Source organism: Pseudorca crassidens, chromosome X (assembly GCF_039906515.1).
Source record: "Pseudorca crassidens isolate mPseCra1 chromosome X, mPseCra1.hap1, whole genome shotgun sequence".
Classification (NCBI taxonomy): Eukaryota; Metazoa; Chordata; class Mammalia; order Artiodactyla; family Delphinidae; genus Pseudorca; species Pseudorca crassidens.
This window is the reverse complement of record NC_090317.1, coordinates 25738017-25760319: the sequence shown is the minus strand read 5'-3', so window position 1 is coordinate 25760319 and position 22303 is coordinate 25738017. Positions and strand designations below refer to the sequence as shown.

Below are 22303 nucleotides of genomic sequence, written 5' to 3'. Positions count from 1 at the left end.
AGATGGATTACCCGTTCCTTAAGGCTGATGATGAAAGTTACTGGCACCGGTTTCACGCGGCTCTTTTGCTCGCTCTCTCTCCTTTACATGGCTGCCCCTGTTGAGCTGGAGGGGGAAGCACCACAGCTGGGGGCAATGAAAGTCAGGAACACCAAGAGAGCAGGCGTTTGGAACAGTAGCCCTAGGGCACCCTGGAAATATTCTTCCCCACATGAGGTCCTTTCAAATTCCCTGTACCACAGACACTACTTTGATTTAAAATGCAGTTTGCTGCTTTCTGGCCTCTACCCTGTTTGTTCAGTGTAGTTCTGCCCCTGATTTTTACTTCTCTGTATATATATTTCTTTTTCACTGATGAATAACTTTTGTGTGCATTAGTTTCCCTAAGAAGTTCCCTTCTGCTGCCCTTTCTCCCCTCATTCAGCAAATTACATTAACAGATTTTCTATAGATTTTAGATGCCACTATCACCTCTCTCTCCAATACATTGTTCTCAGCCTCCTATTAGCACATTATCTCTTTACTCTGCCAATTAAACATCTGGATGTGCTGGAAAGCTGGCAAAAATATCAATCTGATTTAAACAGTTTTCTGATGTCTGGAATTGATGCATAATATACTAAACAATGAAAAACTGCTTTTCAGATGGCCAGTCACCTTTATCTTTCAATCGGCAGCAAGTGCAGTAGTAATAATCAGATTGGGCATTCACAGGTTTCGACCTGTCAACCACACAATTCTAACTTATTTTTGAAAAGAAATAGATTTTAAATAAATAGTAATGCCCCAACGATCTTCAAAACCGGATTCTAAAACTAAACACAGAGCCAATTCAAAATTGGGACTCACATTCTCATCTAGTTATGTGCTATAAATTCCAAGTTAATGTTTCATATTCACTAATTGCCTATTATACAGGGCTGACCCTCTAAGACCTCTGTTTTCTGAGAACAGCAAGACTTCTGTTGAATCTAGAAAGGCTGCAGGCAAGCAGACCAATAATGGTATGCAACCCCGAATTATAATTCATAGGTAAGCCCAGTACATGGGCAAAGATCTACTTACCAATTATCACATTGGATAACACTCCATACAGTATGTCTAGACTGTTACAAAGGAGTGCAAATGATATCACACTGCTTGTGTGGGTTTCCTTTTTTCTTTTTCTTTTTTTTTTTTTTGGCTGTTAATGGTTCTTTTATCACCCTGAATTGGAAGCTGTGGCACCCTTGACAGCCAGGCTCAAGGTGTCAGATATGGACATATCAAATGTTAGCTTACTTTACTTTTAGGGCCTGTTCCCTTTAAAGGAATAAAAATAAAAGCTAGCAAAATAAAAGGGAGGTTAAATTGTCTTGAAGGACTAAACAGGGCATTCACTGGTCCTAGCTTTGCCAGCCAGTTAGGGACTATGCCAGCTGGCTCAGTTGGGGTTGATGAAGGTCAAGGACACTGGTTTCTTCTGTACATGATCAAGTCACTCACTATTAAACTTTTACCTACTAGATGTATGCCCTTGGTTGAAAGCAGGATTGGACAAGGGAATATGAACAATACAGGGAAAACCCACGTTTTCCTAATCCTTAAAATGAATTTACAAATATATATCCTCTTAGGGACAGCACCCATATTATTACCTTGATAAAAACGGACAGCTAGTTCCATGGCAGGCTATCCAAAAGGATTTGGCACCACGTATAGATTAGTTAACATTTGTCAGGTATGGCACTAGGTACATCTTCATGTAGTATTTTAACTAAATCCTTGTGACAACCCTGTTAGGTAGACATTCTCATCTCCATTTTATAAATAAAGGAAGGGAAGCTGAATGTGGTTGGAAGAAATATGGGAGTCATATTAACACCCAGTGCTCTGACTACAAATCACACGTCCAACATCACCATCCAAGAGGTATGACTAGTACTACTGACCTAGGCTGTAAGACCTCCAAGTGACTGATCAATGTAGGATTTAGAACACATGAAGTGGTTAAGGTGAAAGAATCAGACGACTTTGATTCTAATCTTGACTTTGCCACTTACAATGTACACGATCCTGGACAAATCAGTGCAACTCCTGGATTCTCAGTTTCCTCATCTACTAGATGGGATGAGTAGAATTGTCGTAAGGATCACATGCTCTCATAATCATATCAGCATCGTGCTTAGAGTTTAGTAGCTAGCACTCTCGATAAATGTTAGCTCTTGCCATTAACCAAATTATAGACTGTACAGGCTACAAGGAGCCTAGGGATAGAGTCCTGGGGTAGATGCCAATGGTCTGCAGTGGCAGCTGAAAATGTTCAGACTCACTTTTATTTAAGTTGCCTTATCACTGGCCAGAGGGCAGTTAACTTTTCTGTAGCATATTCAGGTCGTTAGAATGTGTTCATTTTGTGAACTCTGCTTGGTTAGGTTGTCAGATAGGTAGGAATCTATGTGGCTCTAAACAGATACTAATGCTACAGTAAATCTTTATTCATTGAATTTCACAAATTCAGAATTTGTTATCATTTGGACAGGGGCTGGACTGAAGCTTAACCTTTTCAGCATCGATAGAATAGAGCGTCTACCAAGCAAATTAATAGTGAAAAAGAAACTGAAGGGCTGATCATTCCAGTGATTCAGTTGAACAAAATCTTCTCGGGCATTTTAGAAACCTACAAACAATGGACTCATTACAAATCATTCATAAATTTTTACTAAAGCAGGCCCTCTACTAGGCACTTCTGGTAGCTTAGTTGTTGTCATTATATGCATTGAAGGTAATATGACTGTATTTCCTTTGGAAATAGTCTCTAATTCATCTTTTTTCATTTATTCAGGCTGACTTTCACCCTAGTATTTTGCTGTATTGGTAAAAAGAAAGTGGGAGAAGTTCAAGTGCACTTGGTACTGGAACTGCCCAAATCATTGTTATTGCTATAACCTATACATTTACTTTTTCTGCATCAGGAAAGTAAATTGTTTATATGCCACTAATGTTCACGTCCTCCCCACCTGCCATCAATGGCTTCCCAAATCGCTCAGAATAAAAGCCTGTGTCCTGACCAAGACCTACTTCCTCACAGTCTGGTTCTTTACCGTCTCTCTCTTACCTCTCTGACCTTACCTCCCATTACCGTATCCCACAACCCCCTTCCCCACTGTTCCTACGCCTCGAATCTTCTTTTCTCCAATGTCAGTATGGCTCACCCCTCACCTCCTTTAAGTCTTTACTCAATTGCCACCTTCTCAGTAAGGCTTCCTCTGGCCACATTATTTAAAATGCCACCTCTGTCGCACACTCCCTATCCTTTTTTAACCTGCTTAAAAAACAATTTCTCCATAACACTTACCATCTTCTATCAGACTATTTAAAAAAATTTTTAGTTTATTGTCTGCCTCTCAAAACTAGAATATAAGATCCATGGAACACGGATTTAGTCTTTTTTATTCATTGCTATTTCCTCAATGACTAGAATAGTGCCTGACCCCAAGTAAGCTTTCAATAAATATTTACTGAATGAATAAATGGATGTCCTAAAAGTCCTATTTTTAGGACATTTATAAATGCACCTAGAGATTAATAAATGTTCAATGAATGCATCAAAATATGTAAAGTTACAAATAGATTCTTCATTGATACCACATCTTTATCACACACTTTATATTACTGTATTTCAAACATTCTCATTCATTTTCACCACTACAAAGTAGGAAGATGTCAAGTATTACTAGTCTTAGTCGATAAATAATGTGACAGATCCATTATAGAGGGGTTAACTGAGTTATAGCGTTTAAATGTTCCAACTTCCACTCGTATCTGGAATCACTTGGCAGTTTAGGCTCTCATAACTAAGTGATGACCTTCTAATAAATGGGTTCCTTGGAAATGAGGGGGGTATGGTCAGAAGAGAATAATTAGGAATATGCTTTCTGTTGCCAGGTCTTTTTTCCCAGCCAAATCTTAAAAGTAAATGCAGAGAGGGGCCCTTAAACAGAGCAAATGTTACCAATTCATTGCTCCTTCTATTTCATTTTCCTATTTATTAAACCCTGCAGCATGCTGGTGACATTCAAAACATGAGGCTTATTGATCCATGAGCTTATATGTGTTCATAATTCACCCATGGTGCTGATTTCTAGATCTAGAAACACTGCATCATAAAACAGGCTTGCAAATAGCTATTGTTCTTAATGAATGGTGACTTGTTATGAAGAATGATTCCTGGAAGATCATTCTCTTTTAGGCAATTAACTTATTGATTTTACCAATGAATATGAATACAGACCACCGGAAGAGTTTATATAAGAGAAGCTTGGACAAACATGTGACAAACACTTAAAAGATTGGGGGAAAAAGAGTGTTTTGATTAAACACTCTTATTGTACGTCTTTTTAACCTCCGTGACAATCGTTCCACAGTATCAGAAGTCATCTTCCTTCCTCTATGACTTGAGGGACTAAACTGTAATCTTTGATAGCTGAAGATCTTTAAAAATTTACAATGTTCTGTATAATCAGGCCAGTGCCTACCTTTATATTCTCATCTCCCACCAATCTCTCCCTGACTCATTGTATTCCAGCCACAATGACTTACCTTTCACTTTCTAGAAGAGTCTAGTATATTTCCACCTCAGGGCATTTGTACATGCTGTTTCCCTGGCCTGGAACATTCTTCCCCTGACTCATGTGAGGCCTCCCTTGCCATATAGACCTGGTTAGGTCCTGCTATACATGTTTATAGCACTGTAAAAACTTTACAGCACTCTAAACAATTGTAAATATATAGTTATTTGTGTGGTTTCTTGTTTAATACCTAAACCATAAGCTCCATGAAGGCAGAAACTTGTTTGGCATTTTCTCCTCAGTGTCAAGCACAATACTCGGCACAAAGTAGTAATGAATGAATGGAAAATTGGGTGCCCAATCTGAAATGTTTGGCTGAAAGGTAAATAACTCTTTGAGTCAAACATTTGGATCAGCGCTATCCAATAGAACTTTCTCCATTGATAGGAATGCTCTAGATGTGCACCAACACAGTAGTCACTAGCCTCATGTGACTGTTGAGCACTTGAGATGTGGCTAGTGCAACGGAGAAATGGAATTTTTAATGTTATTTAAATTGTATTTAAAGAGTCATATGTGGCTAGTGGCTACCATATCAGACAATGCAGATTTTGGTATCTCCAAATAGATGTCGGATGGTCTATAAAACTTAGCCAAAGAATACAAAGAAGTTGGAAACTTTTATGAAGTCCAACTTATCATTTTTTTCCTATTGTGGTTTCTTTCCTAGCTTTTATGTTTAAGAAGTCCTTTCCAATCTTGAGATCTACCATCTATGTTTTCTTCTAATTGTGTTTGAGTTTTCTTTTGCCTTCAACTCATTAATCAGCTGCAGTGTTTTTATTTATTTTGTTTTGGAATAAGATATGAATTGAAAATCTAAGTTTTTTTTTTCCTTAATAGTTGTCTCAGCACCACCTATTTCATAATGTTTCTTTTCCCCAATGATTTTTGATGCTGGTTTTATAATATCCTAAATATTTGTACTGGGGTGTGTTCCTGAAGCTTTTATTCGGTTGTACTGATCTGTCTATGCTTACATCAGTACCATTTTGTTTTAATTATCATAGTTTTAAAATATTATTTTAACATCTGATAGTTCTAGCTTGCTCTTACTATTCTTTGTTTTAGCTATTCTGATTCAGTTAATATAATGTCTAAACTTTTTTTCTCATGTCAATTCATATGTGCATGTAATGTATGGTGATTATATTTTTCAAACCCTAAATCAGGACACATGATGAACACATGAAAAATGTGGTCACCATAAGGTTAAGTCTCCTCTTCCAAGCACAAGGTTGTGTCCATGGTATGTGCTTGTTGACTAAAGGGATACATGAGGTCAAGACATTTGATAGATTTGTGATTTCTGTAGTAATTAGTTCTTAAATATACAATGTAAAAGACAGTTTTCAATTTTTTTGCATGTTAAGAAAAAAATCCAAGGGTTATTTGTTCTTAGCTCTGTTTTTATTATTCAAGGAGCTCTTAGGTAGCTCCTAGACCTGTGTCACCCACATATTCAATGAGCCCAACTAGTTACTAAGAGTCACAATGCATTGAATCAGAGTGTAACTAAAGTCAAAGCTTCAGGAAGTAGCAGTAATACTAATGAGTATTCAAAGCTGATTAGAATGCAAAAAAAAAAAATCCTGCCATTCTTTAAGTATCAGCAATGATATGTAGTAATCAGGAAGCAGCTACTTGAAGCAACTGCTTGAAAGTGATTTTTTTTTTTGACTGGGAAGATTTCTTAAGAATTAACATTTAAAAAATTAGGACCACTTTTTTTTCCCCCAAAAGGTTCAATTGGCACTTTCTGATTTAATTAAAACTCACACACATACATGCACAAACAAGTATGCAAATATTAATCATTAGGCATATACAATCATTCTGGATGGCTGGAAATGAATCCAGCCATTCTGGATAGCTGGAAAGCTGAGACCACCAAATGCAGGGCATTTAATATATTCTTAGGGATGTTACTTAAACAGTATAAAAATGGATTTATTGTCCAAAATCTTAGTCATGAGGCTTTCAGAGGTTATTTAATCCATCTTTCCATCTCAAAGTAGAACTAAATATTTATTTGTCATCAGTATCATCTTAATCCTACCAAATGAAAAAATGGTAATTGAATATCTCAAGGAGCCTCCCCCTGCTACCCCCTAAAGAGACTATCATAAAAATACACTAAACTCACATCAGCGTCTTTGATTTTTGATTCCCACGTAGATACATAATTTTAAAGGAATGTTCATAGGTCAATACACATTCAGCAACATCTTCTATACCTTTTGTATCTATATATGCCACAGATATTGAAAATTGATAATCCATTATTTCATTAATATTTAATTGATCCATTCCTTAAACATTTTTGGCTCCCTTGAGGTGACCTTGACGCCACAGAAAATGCTTGATAATTATTCAATTATTTTTATCAAGCTGTACTTTATTAAGCAGGAAACTTATTTTAGCTCAACCCTGAGTCAGAAATTATACTTGGGACTTCCCTGGTGGTACAGTGGTTAAGATTCTGCCTGCCAATGCAGGGGACACAGGTTCGAGCCCTGGTGCAAGAAGATCCCACATGCCACGGAGCAACCAAGCCCGTGCGCCACAACTACTGAGCCTGTGCTCTAGAGCCCGTGAGCCACAACTACTGAAGCCCGCGTGCCTAGAGCCCATGCTCTGCAACAAAGAGTAGCCCCTGCTCACCGCAGCTAGAGAAAGCCCGCGTGCAGCAACAAAGACCCAACACAGCCAAAAACAAATAAATAGAGAAGGAAAGAAAGAAAGAAATTATACTTGCATAGGTTGTTAATGTATTTTCTGAGCATAACATTTTAATCAATATATCAATTGAGAAATCTCCATTACTGCCTCCGATCTTTTTTGGAATGAAGCAGACCACCTAGGTTTACACCCTGGCTCTATCGTTTACTTTCTATATGATCTTGAGCAATTTATTTAACTTCTCAGTGCCTCCGTTTCCTAATTTGTAAAGTAGCGTTAATAGTAGTTTCTACCTCATGAGGATTAAGTGAAATTATTCACATAAAGGACTCAGCACAGTGCCTTGTACATAGTAAACCCTGAATACAAGTGAGCTAATATTATTAGTAATTATATTGGGCATCAAACTATGGACTCTGGGTCATACTTAACATGTAACAAGGAAACAATATAGACAGGATATAATTTAGTGCTTGATTGTATGGTGCATATGATAAACACCATGGTAGGCTGGGGTGGTGGATGTCAGAGATATCATGGGAAATATGGCTTGAGTTGGGACTTAAATGATGAACTGAGAATGATGGGTGTAGAAGACGAGTCTTGAAAAAAACAAAAAAAGAAAATGAGTCTTGGCGGACCACAGAAGTCAAGTAAATGGTTGATTAGTGTACCATTTAACTGAAAATCTCACTCTGGCCTCCCCAACAAAAATTTCAAATTAGATAGGAAGTAAACAGTCTCTTCAGAAAATGGTCTGTTATCCTAAATTTAGTGTGTGTGTGTGTTTGTGTGTGTGTTTGTGTGCATGTGTGCGTTGATTGGTGTAGTTTATCACCCTTTAAGTAGTGCACATGAATTATCTTGTTTAATTCTTATAACAACCCTATTAGACAGTTATTATTATTATCAGCCCCATTTTGAAGATAAGGAAATTGAAGCACAGAGATAGCAAGAAACTTTTCCCAAACCCTACAGCCAGAAGTACATAGCAGAGCTAATATTTGACCCCAGAAATTCTAACTTCAAAGCCCTGTGCTCTTAATCAGAAAGTTGCTTCTACTTAAAATTCATAAGGTCTTATAACTTTTAAAGGTAAACTGTTAGCCAGAACAATAAAAGAGGACACTTTTACACCTAATTTGGTGCTTAAACGATGATTGCTACCTTATTGTTTTAAGCCCCATTTGGATTCAAATGACAAGGTATATAATTGTCTAAGCACAAATAGAAACCTTGAGGAGTCAAATGTAACAACCTACTTCATTTTAAGTCAATATACAGAAATTAGAAATAAATTTTTTTGTCAATTTCATGTTTTATTGAGTAGAAAGTAAGAGGAAAGTGAGGATTTGTTGTTTTAGGCTCATTCAGAGGTGATTTGGCTGTTTTGAGGCCTGACTGTACAATGTATTAGATGCCTTTGTTTGCTTGATTAAAACAGAAGTGGTTACCCGGAGGCCTTGGAGCCACATACGGCTTTCTAAAACATGTGCAGCTCTTGAATTAAATGTAAAATACTCTACTGTGAATTGTCATGATGCTGTGTCCTTTGAAAGATGTAAAGTGGTACTAAAAGGTAAAGACACAAGAGGGAGCTCTAAATAACTAAGAACAAAGAAAACTACCTCACGATGTGTACAGTGCAAGCTACACTAGCATCTGACAGTTTAGACAGTGGTACGCTGATTTAATTTAGTAGAATAAATGCCACAGATATGGGAAGCAGCATGGTTGTAACAATTAAGAAAACAGAAACTGAAGTCATACAGCCCTGAATTGGAACCTTGGTTCTGTTACTTTCTAGCTGTGTGATCCTGGAAAAGTCACTTACCATCCCCACTCCAAGTATTAGTTTTCCCATTTGTAAACAAGGAAAATAGTACCTATACCTGATAACGTTATTGTGAGAATTAAATGAGATATAATACATGGAAAGAGTTTGGAGTATTGCCTGGTTACTGTAAATATTCAATAAATTGAGATTTACAAAATAGTGTGACTTTATAAGGATTCCTAATTTTCACTCGTGGCCAGATTGGTCATCACTGTGCTAGAGGCTGGGCTATTCCTTTCTTTTATGAACATTTAATAAATGACTCACCTCCATCATTGTCCAAGTTATCTCCACAAAGCATTTCCATGACAACATTGCAGCCTGTCCCACTCCAACCCACCTGACACACACAGTGCCAACCATTTTGATCCAGGGTACATCGCCCATTTCCAAAGCAGAGCCCTGGGCAGCCATCTGAAAAGACAGCAGAGAGTAACAAATTCAGAGATATCAGAATGGGTTTGGCCAACAATGATGTATCTGCCTAGAGGGAAAAATCGAATCATCTGGGCTCCATTCAGATGAGGTGTTGAATAAATGGAAGAGGAGCTTGCTTGCTTATACCACCTTCCCAGGGAACTTGTTATCCCTTACTCTGCTGTGCTTTTCCTTAGAGAGCCAATTAAACGTTATTAATGCTAACCCCAATTCCCAACCTCTGATTCAGACAGGATGAAAACTATGATGGGGACAAGACATGTTTTTTGTTTCTTTTCGAAAAAGGTATCTCCTCATCTCAATCAAAACTGGATGGATGATATTGTATCTAGTTATGACCAAAAAGTTGGGAAAAGACAGCAGTTTCTATGAAGAGATACTTCTCCTAACAACTGCTACTCTGTGCTGATTTTTCCCTTGTGATATGTTGCTTCAGGACTTAGGTATGTTGGTATACAGTTCAGACCATTAATTGCCCACATGGTGCCTTAGAAATGTGCTGCAGTTGCTTTACACCTATTCAGCTCTTCTCTTCAGGATTATTATTGATCTGAAAGCTAAGGATTGATTTTTTTACTTATCTGGTATCTCTCTCAGAAACTAGCATAATAGTATACCTGTAGTAAGTGCTCAACAAATGTTTATGGAATTAATGCACACCAAATTTAGACTTTCAGAATTCTAGAGAATAACTGGATAAATATAGTCAAGAGGAAATTATAATGCTTAAATGACTTCTATCCATTGATAACCCTAACCACAAACACTAACGACGGTCTCTATTTAGACTTTTAATTTCTCAGGGATGACCTACTCTTTCTACCAGTGGTTCAGAGATAGGCTATTCCAAAGGGCAACTCTGCATGTCCCAAGTGCTCAGTGGGCAGATGAACAGAGAGAGCAATAATGGCACATAGCTTCTGGAAATTTCCCCAGTAGCAACACAGGACCAGATCTGGATTTTACAGGAGAGAGTCCAATCAATATTCTTTCCATTTTCTGTCTTTGAAAGAAAATTCCAGCAGTATAAAAAGCAAAAGAATTTTTAAAAAAATCTGTAGAAGTAATCCAGTGTTTCTTGCAAATGGTTTTCCTAGCAACTCTCAACAGACCAGAGGAAGAAAAGACTTTAAAATAAAATGACAGATGGCTGTTAGAAAATATGAAAAGATTATATATATATTCCTCACTCACATGTATAAGATTAAGAAAGAAATTTATCTAGTTCCATTCTCATGCACATACAGTGGATAAAGAGAAATTAGGGATAATTTGAGTATGACATTTTCAACCTTCTGAGGCTGAGGTAATGAAAGGCACCAGGAAATCTGACAGAAAAACCCTTGCAGTCTCTATTGAATGCAGATCCCTGGTGGGGATGGATGATGAGGTACTAACAGGGGAATAATTCTTCTGCCCTTGTAAGGATACTCTACACGGACTTAAAGCTATATTGTTATGTTAGAGAGAAAGTTCAGCTGTCTACCTAAACCTAGTTTATTTAATAATTACCTCTCTGTCATATAAACAGACACACACACACACACCCCTCGACATCAAGACAAAGAAAAGTAATTCTTAAAACTGCTTATCAGTCTATTAAACTCTATGGCAAAAAATCAATCTTTGATATTGGGAAAGCAAATTACTTTTAAGTCTATTACAGCATGAACCTGACAATATTGCACTTAAGTAAGACTGCCAACATTAAAAACAACAACAACAAACAACACCCAAACCCCACCAACACTTCCTTTCCCACATGCATATTTTCGGTTTAAAATATTTTTCTGTTATAAAACTAGAGAGAACGGGCTTACCTCGGACAGCATCTAAGTAGTGAGCTAAAAAGGGGGGAAAAGAGTGATTGAATGAATTTCTGGGAGACCAAAGCTATACAACAAGTACTAATGGTTTACCATCTGTTGCCTGGGAGAACAGCAAACTGTGAATTCTGAAATGCCTGCAGCTCAAAAGTTAGTACACTGGCCTGTGTGGTTTGTGAATAATATTTTCTGTGGGAAAGATATTAATGGCTTTTCTGTAAGAAACTCTATTAGGCGTCCTAAAAAAGTGTCATATTTCATTAAAAGTATAAGAACTGCATTTTTACATTTCAGTAATAACTCATGAAGGAGTGCTAGCTTGAACTTCTTATTAGTAATATCTTTAGAAGGGAGTTCTGGAGTAACCACCTTTGGTAATCATGACAATATTTAAATCCTCCTATGTGAAGGCAATAAACTTACTCTAGTGCAGGAATGTAATTACTTAAGCTGCATCTGAATCTCACTCCTCACCACCTTTTTAATGAATCTTAAGTATTTTCCACAGTCACAGAACAAGACTGACTGTAGTTGAGTAGTAATGCAGTTTATTAAAATTATGTTATATATATTATATATACTATACATTACTTTGGCAGGTTCCAACCATTATAACAAAAATCACCTAAAAATGAAAGCTGTAGTACAGTCTAGAGGGAAAAAAAAGCCCATAAACAATGAACTGTGTACCCAGAGGCCCACGCTTGCTTTTGCACTGTATGAATTCTCTGTGTGCTCATAGAATGACACTGGAACACTCTGTTACCCACTTTCCTTAGCTGAACAATGGTAATCATACTTGTCCCTCTGTATGCGCAGGGAACCTTGGTGGCAGATACATGTGTGTGTCAAGGGCTTTGATATTTTTCTCAGAAAAAAGTATTTTATAAATGAAACTTTCATTATTATTAGTGTTTTTTATGGTGTGAAGACCACGTGATAGATTAATTATTACATAGACTTTCTCACATCCACAGGTGTTCTCCCAGGAAGCAGCCTGAAAATTAGTGAAATTGGTGACAAGGGACGAGAGAGGGTGGATGCCTCGGTACGAACTCTCTATACTACCCAATAAACAATTCAACACAGATGTTCTATTGATAGCAGGTCAGGAGTGTCTTCCTTGTACACATTAAAGACAGCCCTTAATGATACTGAATGGCCCCTGATAAAGTAGTCCCATTTAATGAAACTGCCTCTAAGTGCTTTCAACCAAAACAACCTATACTTTTCAAAAGGAAAAATGGCCAGTGAATGTTAACTTTACAACAAAAGCACTTTTCTTATTAACTAATGACACTATATTCTAATGTATCATCTTTCATTTGAGTAACTCAAAGCACTTGAAAGCAGAAAATATAAAGAATAATGAAGTAATGAGAAAGGAAAAGACACAGAAATAAGTAAGATATTATCAACAAAACAGGAAACCTCCCAGTTAAGGAAACTTTCAAACTTATGGCCAGCCCTCCTACTTCTTCCCTCTTCCCATCTCAAATTCTACAAACAGCTTGGTGATTGACTTGCTAGACTGCTTTACTTCTTCAATTCATCCAATTTACTTTGTTCAAAGTATGGTGGTACTTACCGATTGTACAGTGGTCGCCCTCCCATCCAGGGCTACACTCACATTTTCCATCTTTGCATTGGCCATGCTCAGCACAATGAGAATGACAGGAGCGTTCTTCACATGTTGGTCCTACCCAACCTTCTTCGCATTGGCAAATTCCCCTTGAGCAGACTCCATGGCTACCACACTCCATGGTACAGAGCTCTGTGGGGAATTCAAAGAAGATGTATTTACATATTTTATTACAACCAGAGTCTACTCTTTCAAAAACACATTAGAATTATCAAAATCTCAGTCTATACCTGTATTTAAAATATATAATCAAAATGGCACAAAGCCCTCTAGCATCTGAGTGAATGTACAAGGAACTCTGTTAAAAAAGGTAGTTATATCTCTATGTATAAAATAAACTCTAAATCATATTGCTTTTGAGCAGTCCACAAAATGATAACAGCACTCAAGGCTTAGAAATGAAGTCAGTGCCAGACAAATGTCAAGTGGTTTTCACTAACATTCATTAAGATTACAGGTAATGTTGTAGGGATTTTGTGATGCTACAAGAAATCACTGGGGAAAACACACAGTGCCCTAATTTCATTCGGGTTTTACAATCAGAAAGATGATAACTTTCTAATAAAATTCATAATATACAAGAGGTAAAGCTGCCAGTGACAGTAATCAACTGCTTTCTCTGATCATACTAACAATATTTGCATTTATTTTAAGGATTTAAAATGACTCTTGGTTGATTAAAATACACAGTCTTCTTATCTCAAAATGCCATTCAATATTTAGCCAATATAATCAAGGTGTATTATTAGCTCTGCCCAGTTTCTCTCTTCTGTATCCCTGACTTTTTTTTTGAGAAACACTGAATATTAATAAAATCATGACAGTAGAAAACCAAAATAAAAGTTTGGTTAGCTTGTTTCTTCATAAAATTCCCTTGCCGGAGGAGCAGAAGGGAGATAAAAGCCTATCGAAAGAATGCAATAGGTTTTGGGTACAATTGGCCACATCCTTGAATGAAAAAGAGGGTGTGCTGGAAGCCAAGTTGTCTATCTTTCATAGTCTTAAATTCTGAAACTGGTTTTATATATTGACAGATATTGACATATGATGATATAAGTATTACCCTATATTACATGTAACAAAGCTCTTCATATGTAGCAAAGGTTTCTACACTATAGGTAGCAGAGTTATTTTTCAGTAGGTGAGAATATTCTTCTGATAAAGCCATGATTATGAATTTTATTACTATCTGGATCAATATATTCACTAATTCATTCACAAGTATTCTTTGAGGGTCAAGATTTCATAGAAAGAGTAAACGGTTTGGAATAAGAATTCCTCTGCATAAAAGCTGCGTATCCTTAGGCAAATTACTAACATGCTTTCTTAATCTCTGCTTGTGTAACTACACAATGAAAGTAATAATATTTACACCTGACAGGGTCATTGGGCAGTTTGAGATATATTTTGGAGGTAGAACCAATATGAATTCCTTAAGAGAGGATGTAGGAAATGAAGGAAAGGGAAAAATAAAAGTTTTGGCTTAAACAAATGGGTGAATAATGCTGCCACTAACAAAATGGAAAAGGATAAAGGAAGAATAAGATGGAAGATCAAACAGATTAACATTGAGATAACGTATAGATAGCCAAATGAAGATGTCAATTAAGCACTAAGATATATGAATTTGACAGGCCAGGTTAGAGATATGAAATTGGCAACCATTAGCATATAGGTGGTATTTAGCATCTAAGTTTGAGACCAGATGATATCCCCTAAGGAATGAGCCCTGAGGTGTTCTGTGATTTAAAGATAAGGTAGAAAAAGAGGAACCATCAAAGGAGACTGGGAAGGAGAGAGCAGTGAGTGATAGGAGGAAATCTTATAGATTGTGGTACAGCTAAAGCCAAAAGAGGACACTTTTTCAAGAAGAAGGGGGTAGTCATCAATGGGACAGAGTAAAGGGCCAAAGTAGGTGATTAAACAGTTAATCTCACTAGGGGATTATAAGTAAAGAAAAAAGTATAGGAGACCCCTGTAAGTTAATGATCACTCAAGAAAGCAGGTTTGCTTAACCACAAAACCAAGCAGGCTTGCTTAGCAACAAAACCAGGTAACAGAAACATGAGACATGCCCCCAAATAATAAAACAATGGTGGCATGAGACCCACATCCTTCCCAGTGAGCTCAGTAAGTTAATGATTACTAGGACACGCTCCTCTGCACGCACTAAAAACAAAAATATAAGGAAAAGGTGACATTATACTAAAACCTGAAATGATTTAACATATTTTAGTATATGTTATTGCCTTTTTGCTCATTTCCATTGCACCATGACAGTCCCAGCTTGACCATGTAGGGACAAGAAAACTCCCCCACCCGACGTGGAGGAGGAACTGATGATGATGGAATTTTGATGTCTATTCAAGAATGAGGAAGAAGGTGGTTTTCTACCCCTCCCCACTTTTCCTTTGATCATAAAACTGTAGCCCACTAAGTTCTTGGGGTGCGGCACCCTCTCGTCCACCTGCTTGTAAGCCTCACAAGTGTCCTATTCTAATAAATCACTTCTTATCTATCACTTTGCCTCTTGCTGAATTCCTTCTGCGTTGAGACATAAAGAACTGGAGCTCCTCGGAGCCCCTGAAGTGCCACCTAATGGTTTCAGTTACGTAAAAAATATTGCTCAGAGGTCAAGGTGAGACATGGGCAGAGAAGTACCCATTGGATTTACCACATGGAAATTGTTGGTAACTTCAGGAAGAGCTGTATTGATAAAGTGGTAGTTGTAAAGCCAGACTGCACTGGGTGGAAGAGTGAATAGAAAACTGTGTGTGGGATCACCAGGTTGTGAGAAAAGTCTAGGACCCAGACAATACCAAAAAGGGGGGACTTAGCCTAACAAATGGTAGCTCAAGTAGGTTAATCTTGAATTAGCACCAACACTCTATATCTTGATTTTGAATCTATGATTGATAATTTGGATTTTGAAATTCAGTTCTTATAGTGAATTTGATATTGTAATTCTGCTCCCCTTAATGGCCTCCCTCAAGACACTAAAAGCTGAACTGAAAGGGCATTTCTAAGATTAGAAAGCTAAGTGGTCAAAGCCAATCAAGCCAGAGCTGACTGAAACAATGAGAGGCAAACATTTTGCATATATTGCTTTATACAACTATAAATTTTAGACATAGGAGTACATCATTCTGATGATTTCCTGAAAAGTAGTAGGACTAGATGAAATAGTATTCATCTAGTATTCATTCACTGTTCAGAACTAGATGAACAGTATTGGCAAAATGGCAGACTAGGCTATCTTTAAACCACCTTGATATAAACCCTTAGAAATGGTGAATATAATGTAATAATTTTTAAAATTGCATGTCTTAGTTCACAAGAAAGAGAAATTCTCAAACACTGGAAGCAAAGAGGATGCTAACAGTCAAAGACGTAAGCATATAAGTCAACCCTCTGGCAGCATAGAGGGGTTATTATACCCAGTAATGACCAGGGGATTGGGTATCTGTGTCCACAAAGGGAAAAGAGATGAGGTCTTTGGCCCATTTAAGATGGAGAGTTGGACGGAAACACCTGCAGAAAGCAAGGACAACCCCTGAAAAGCTGCAATCTCAATGAGATGGGGACTAATAAACTATCCACTAGCTCAGAGAGATGGCAAAGAAGCACTGACTATATAATAGTAACAACAACAACATCAACAACAATAACAATTGGGGGGTTAGAAGACAGTAGTGAAATAAAATATTACCTTATCATAATATGTGCAATGGAGTACCCTGTGTTCAATATTTCTAAAGCCTTGTATTTTTCAGGAGTTAGGTAAGAGATACTTTGTCAAGTATGCATATAAAAATGTAAAGGTGGAGCTCTGTTTCTAGTGATTGTGACCTAAATAATTTTTACTATTCTCTTCTGATGAGAACTAGAAAATCTAGACAAAATATATTCTAAAATTTGTTGGATGTTACTACTAGAATTCACAAAAGGGTAAAGAATTGCTGGGCCAAGTTCCAGCAATTATATTTGCTTATTATAAAGCTAGGAGAAAATGAAAACCCAGAGAGGTGTCTGATATTTTTGGATGCTTCTTTTCTAGAAGTGTCTGTCAATTCTGGTAGATGCAGCTGGAAGTTTCAAAGGTTGGGTAAAGCTTTTGTCAGTCTCATGGGGACAGAAAAAATACTTGACTGGATAATGGCTAGGAAATTTCCAATACTGAAGAAAACACCAAGCCAAATATCGAAGCAAAACTGAAGGAACAAAAAAGAGAAAAAGGCAGATTCACAATTATAGTCAGAGACTTTTATGACCCCCTTTCTCGTTAACTAACTGACAGAACAAGCAGATGACTTAGAAAGAATATGGAATATTTGACCAACATGATTAACAAATTTGATCCAATTGATACATACAGAACACTGCATTAAATAACTACAACATACACAGAAATTCCAAGTGCACAAAGAACATTTACAAATATTGACCACATGCTAGGCTATAAAGCAAGTCTCAACGTATTTCTAAGTATTGAAATTATATATAGCATGTTTTCTACCTACTATGGAATTAAACTTGAAATCAGCAACAAAAGATAATTATAAAATCCATATAATTTGGAAATTAAGAAATAGACTTCTGAATGAACTACAGAACAGAGAAGAAATCATCATGGAAATAGGAAAATATTTTTTTTGTTTTTTTTTTTTTGCGGTATGCGGGCCTCTCACTGCTGTGGCCTCTCCCGTTGCGGAGCACAGGCTCTGGACACGCAGGCTCAGTGGCCATGGCTCACGGGCCCAGCCGCTCCACGGCATGTGGGATCTTCCTGCACCGGGGCACAAACCCGTGTCCCCTGCATTGGCAGGAGGACTCTCAACCACTGCGCCACCAGGGAAGCCCAGAAAATATTTTGAAATGAATGAAAATGAAGGTACCACATATCAAATTTTGTGTAATATAACTCAGTCCCTATGTATAGGAAAATTTATAAGGTAGAACGGAAAACCACCTGGAGAACAATGACCCAAGCATCCAATTTTAAAAAATTAGGAAAAGAAGAGCAAAGTAAACTCCAAGAGGTATAAGGAAGAAAATAATAAGAGCTGAGATTAATTAAATAAGAACAAACATATGATAGAAAGGATCAACAAAGCCAATACCTGATGATTTGCATAGACTAATAAAACTGATAAATCCCTGATGGGGACTGACCAAGATGAAACTACAGAAGACCCAAATAACTAATATCGGGAATGAAAAAGATGACATTGTTGCAGATCCTTCAGACATAAAACATCATAAGAGGATATCACAAACAACTTTTTGTCAATACATTTAAAACTTTCAGTGGAATGGAAAAATCCCTACAAAAATACAGCTTACAATAATAAACACAAGAAAAACAGGAAACTGAATAGTTTCTATAAAAAACCTTAATAAACAATGAAAAATATTCCCTCGCCCACAAACAATTACAGTCTCAGATGACTTCATTTGTAAATATACCAAACTTTTAAGGAAGAAAAAATTGCCAATCTTGAGTAAACTTTTCCAAAGAATAGAAAAAGAGAAAACACTTCACAAATATGCTTTATGAGTCCAACATAACCTTGATGTAAAATTCTGACAAGTATATTATAAGAAAAAATACAGGCCAATCTCACTCATAAGTATGGATGCAAAAACTCTAAACAAAATATTAACACAGTAAAACTGGTATTACACAACAAGAAATTGTATAATGACCAATTTGTGCTTATTCTAGAAATGCAAGATTGTATTAAAACTTGAAAATCAATCATTGTAATTCATCATATATATGGAATAAAAGAGAAAACTCATATGATCATCTCCACAGATATATAATGAGTATTTGATAAAATACTAAACATTCATTTGTGATAAAAACTTATAGCAAATTAAGACCAAAAGGAACTTTAACTGATAAAGATTAGCTGCAAACCCCCCCCCACAGCAAACATTATTTAGTACTGAGATGTTGAATTCTTTTCTTCTACTACTGAGACTGAGAAAAGATGCCTATGATCATCACTGCTATACAACATAATTCTAGAGGTCCTAGCCAGTGCAATAATGCAAGAAAAAGAAAAAAAAGTATAAAAATTGAAAAGCAATAAATAAAATAATCATATGGTAGTTCTATTTTTAGTTTTTTAAGGAACCTCCATACTGTTCTCCATAGTGGCTGTATCAATTTATATTCCCACCAACAGTGCAAGAGGGTTCCCTTTTCTCCACATCCTGTCCAGCATTTATTGTTAGTGGATTTAAAAATATATATATTTATTTTATTTATCTATTTTTGGCTGCGTTGGGTCTTTGTTGCTGCTCGCGGGCTTTCTCTAGTTGTGGTAAGTGGGGGCTACTCTTTGTTGTGGTGCATGGGCTTCTCACTGCAGTGGCTTCTCTTGTTGCAGAGCACGGGCTCTAGGCGCGCGGGCTTCAGTAGTTGTGGCATGCGGGCTCAGTAGTTGTGGCTCACGGGCTCTAGAGCACAGGCTCAGTAGTTGTGGTCCACAGGCTTAGTTGCTCTGTGGCATGTGGGATCTTCCTGGACCAGGGCTTGAACCCACGTCCCCTGCACTGGCAGGTGGATTCTTAACCACTGTGCCACCAGGGAAGCCAATTAGTGGATTTTTTGATGATGGCCATTCTGACCAGTGTGAGATGATACTTCATTGTAGCTTTGATTTGCATTTCTCTAATGACTAGAGATGTTGAGCATCCTTTCAATACCACTACTGGGCATATACCCTGAGAAAACCATAATTCAAAAAGAGTCATATACCACAATGTTCATTGCAGCACTATTTACAATAGCCAGGACATGGAAGCAACCTAAGTGTCCATCAACAGATGAATGGATAAAGATGTGGCACATATATACAATGGAATGTTACTCAGCCATAAGAAGAAATGAAATTGAGTTATTTGTAGTGAGGTGGATAGACCTAGAGTCTGTCATACAGAGTGAAGTACGTCTGAAAGAGAAAAACAAATACTGTATGCTAACACATATATATGGAATCAAAAAAAAACAAAAACGTTCTGAAGAACCTAGGGGCAGGACAGGAATAAAGACGCAGACGTAGAGAATGGACTTGAGGACACGGGGAGGGGGAAGGGTAAGCTGGGACGAAGTGAGAGAGTGGCACTGACATACATACATTACCACATGTAAAATAGATAGCTAGTGGGAAGCAGCCGCAGAGCACAGGGAGATCAGCTCGGTGCTCGGTGACCACCTAGAGGGGTGGGATAGGGAGGTTGGGAGGCAGACGCAAGAGGGAGGGGATATGAAGATATATGTATACGCACAGCTGATTCACTTTGTTATACAGCAGAAACTAACACAACATTGTAAAGCAATTATACGCCAATAAAGATGTTAAAAAAAGTTAAGAAAATCATTATTCACGGATAGTATGATTGTGCATGTACAAACTACAAAAAGAATCCGTATAGATAAATTATTAGAATTAATATGTGAATTTAGCAAGATCTCTAGATACATGGTTAATATAGATAAAAAAGTTATTTCTATATATGAACAGCAAACAATGAGAAAATTTTAAAATACCATTAACAACAGCATCACAATATCATATACCTAGTAATAATTTTAACAAAATATTTGCACGATCTGTACTGGAAAACTATAGAACTTTATGAGAGAAACTAGAGAAGACCTGGATAAATGGAAAGCTATAACATATTTGTGAATTGAAAAATTCAAAATTAAAGATGCCAATTTACCCCAAATTCTTCTGCAGATTCAATGCAACCCCAATCAATATCTTGGAAGTTGTGTGTGTGTGTTTGTACATTTATGTGAATTTTGATCAGCCAAAGAAAGAAGCAGAATAAAGTGAGACGACGTACTCTAGCTGATAGCAAGACTTATTATAAAGCTATGTTAATTTAGACAGTGGGCTTTGGTACAATGGCAAATAGACCACTGAGAGTAAATAGAGTCCTAAAACAGATCCATACATATAAGGATACTTGATTTATGGTAAAGGTGGTACTGTAGGCAAGTGGGAAATGACTACTGTTTTATATTAAATGGTTCTGGGAAACTGAATATCCATTAAGAAAAAATTCATCTTTACCTCAGCACATATACAAAATCAAATCCAGATAGAATGTACTAAACATAAACTGATAAAGCTTCTAGAACAACATAAGAAAACAATTTCATGATCTTAGGGTACAAAAAAATTTTTTTTAACTGTACACAAAAATGCTAACCATAAAGGTAAAAGACAATAAATTGGACTGTATCAAAATTAAGAATTTCTTTTAATCAAAAGATAGAGAGGGCTTCCCTGGTGGCACAGTGGTTGAGAGTCCGCCTGCCAATGCGGGGGACACGGGTTCGTGCCCCGGCCCGGGAAGATCCCACATGCCGCGGAGCGGCTGGGCCCATGAGCCATGGCCGCTGAGCCTGAGCGTCCGGAGCCTGTGCTCTGCAAGGGGTGAGGCCACAGCAGTGAGAGGCCCGCGTACCGCAAAAAAAAAAAAAAAAAAAAAAAAAAAAAGATAGAGAAAAAGCATGCTATATCAGTGGTAGAGTATATTCACAGTGGTTACCAGGTGTTTCTTACTTGGATAGTTCACTGTACTGTACAGTTAGGACTTTTGTCCTTTTCTCTGTGTGTGTGTTATATTTTAATGAAATGTTAAGAAATTAAAGATAATGACCATGGACTTCCCTAGTGGTCCAGTGATTAAGAATCCGCCTTCCAGTGCATGGGATGTGGGTTCGATCCCTGGTCAGGGAACTAAGATCCCACATGCCACGGGGCAACTAAGTCACATGCTGCAACTACTGAGCCCACGCGCCACAACTAGAGAGCCCGCATGCTCTGGAGGCCACACGCCACAACTAGAGAGAAGCCCACACACTGCAATGAAGAGCCTGCGCGCCGCAACAAAAGATCCCACATGCCAAAACGAAGCTCCTGTGTGCCGCATCTAAGACCCAATGCAGCCAAATAAATTAATTAATTTAAAAAATTAAACCTCCCTTAAAAAAAAAATAAAGATAATGACCAAAAGAAAATAAACAAAATATATAACTTCCTAACCAGAAAAAGAGAAATAAGAATGAAGATAACCCAATCAGAGCAAAGGCAGAAAAAGGGTAAAAGTCAATGAAAAAATAAATGATGTAAATAGGAGACACAAAAGAAGATTATAGGATATAACTCCAAACATGTCAGTAATACTACTAAATAAAAACAAATTGAACTTGCAATTTAAGAGTGAGACTCTGGAACTGAGT

At 37.2% G+C, this 22303-nt stretch overlaps 1 protein-coding gene across 1 annotated transcript in view; it reads right to left on the bottom strand.

Moving 5' to 3' along the window:
- Positions 1 to 22303, bottom strand: part of TENM1 (teneurin transmembrane protein 1) — a 361765-nt gene that overhangs the window by 177640 nt on the left and 161822 nt on the right. The window contains exons 12-14 of the mRNA XM_067722679.1: positions 12982 to 13167; positions 11388 to 11411; positions 9397 to 9543 (exon numbers count right to left, since the gene is read on the bottom strand). Of these exons, the coding sequence (XP_067578780.1) occupies positions 9397 to 9543; positions 11388 to 11411; positions 12982 to 13167 (357 nt within the window). The remainder of the gene's footprint in view (positions 1 to 9396; positions 9544 to 11387; positions 11412 to 12981; positions 13168 to 22303) is intronic.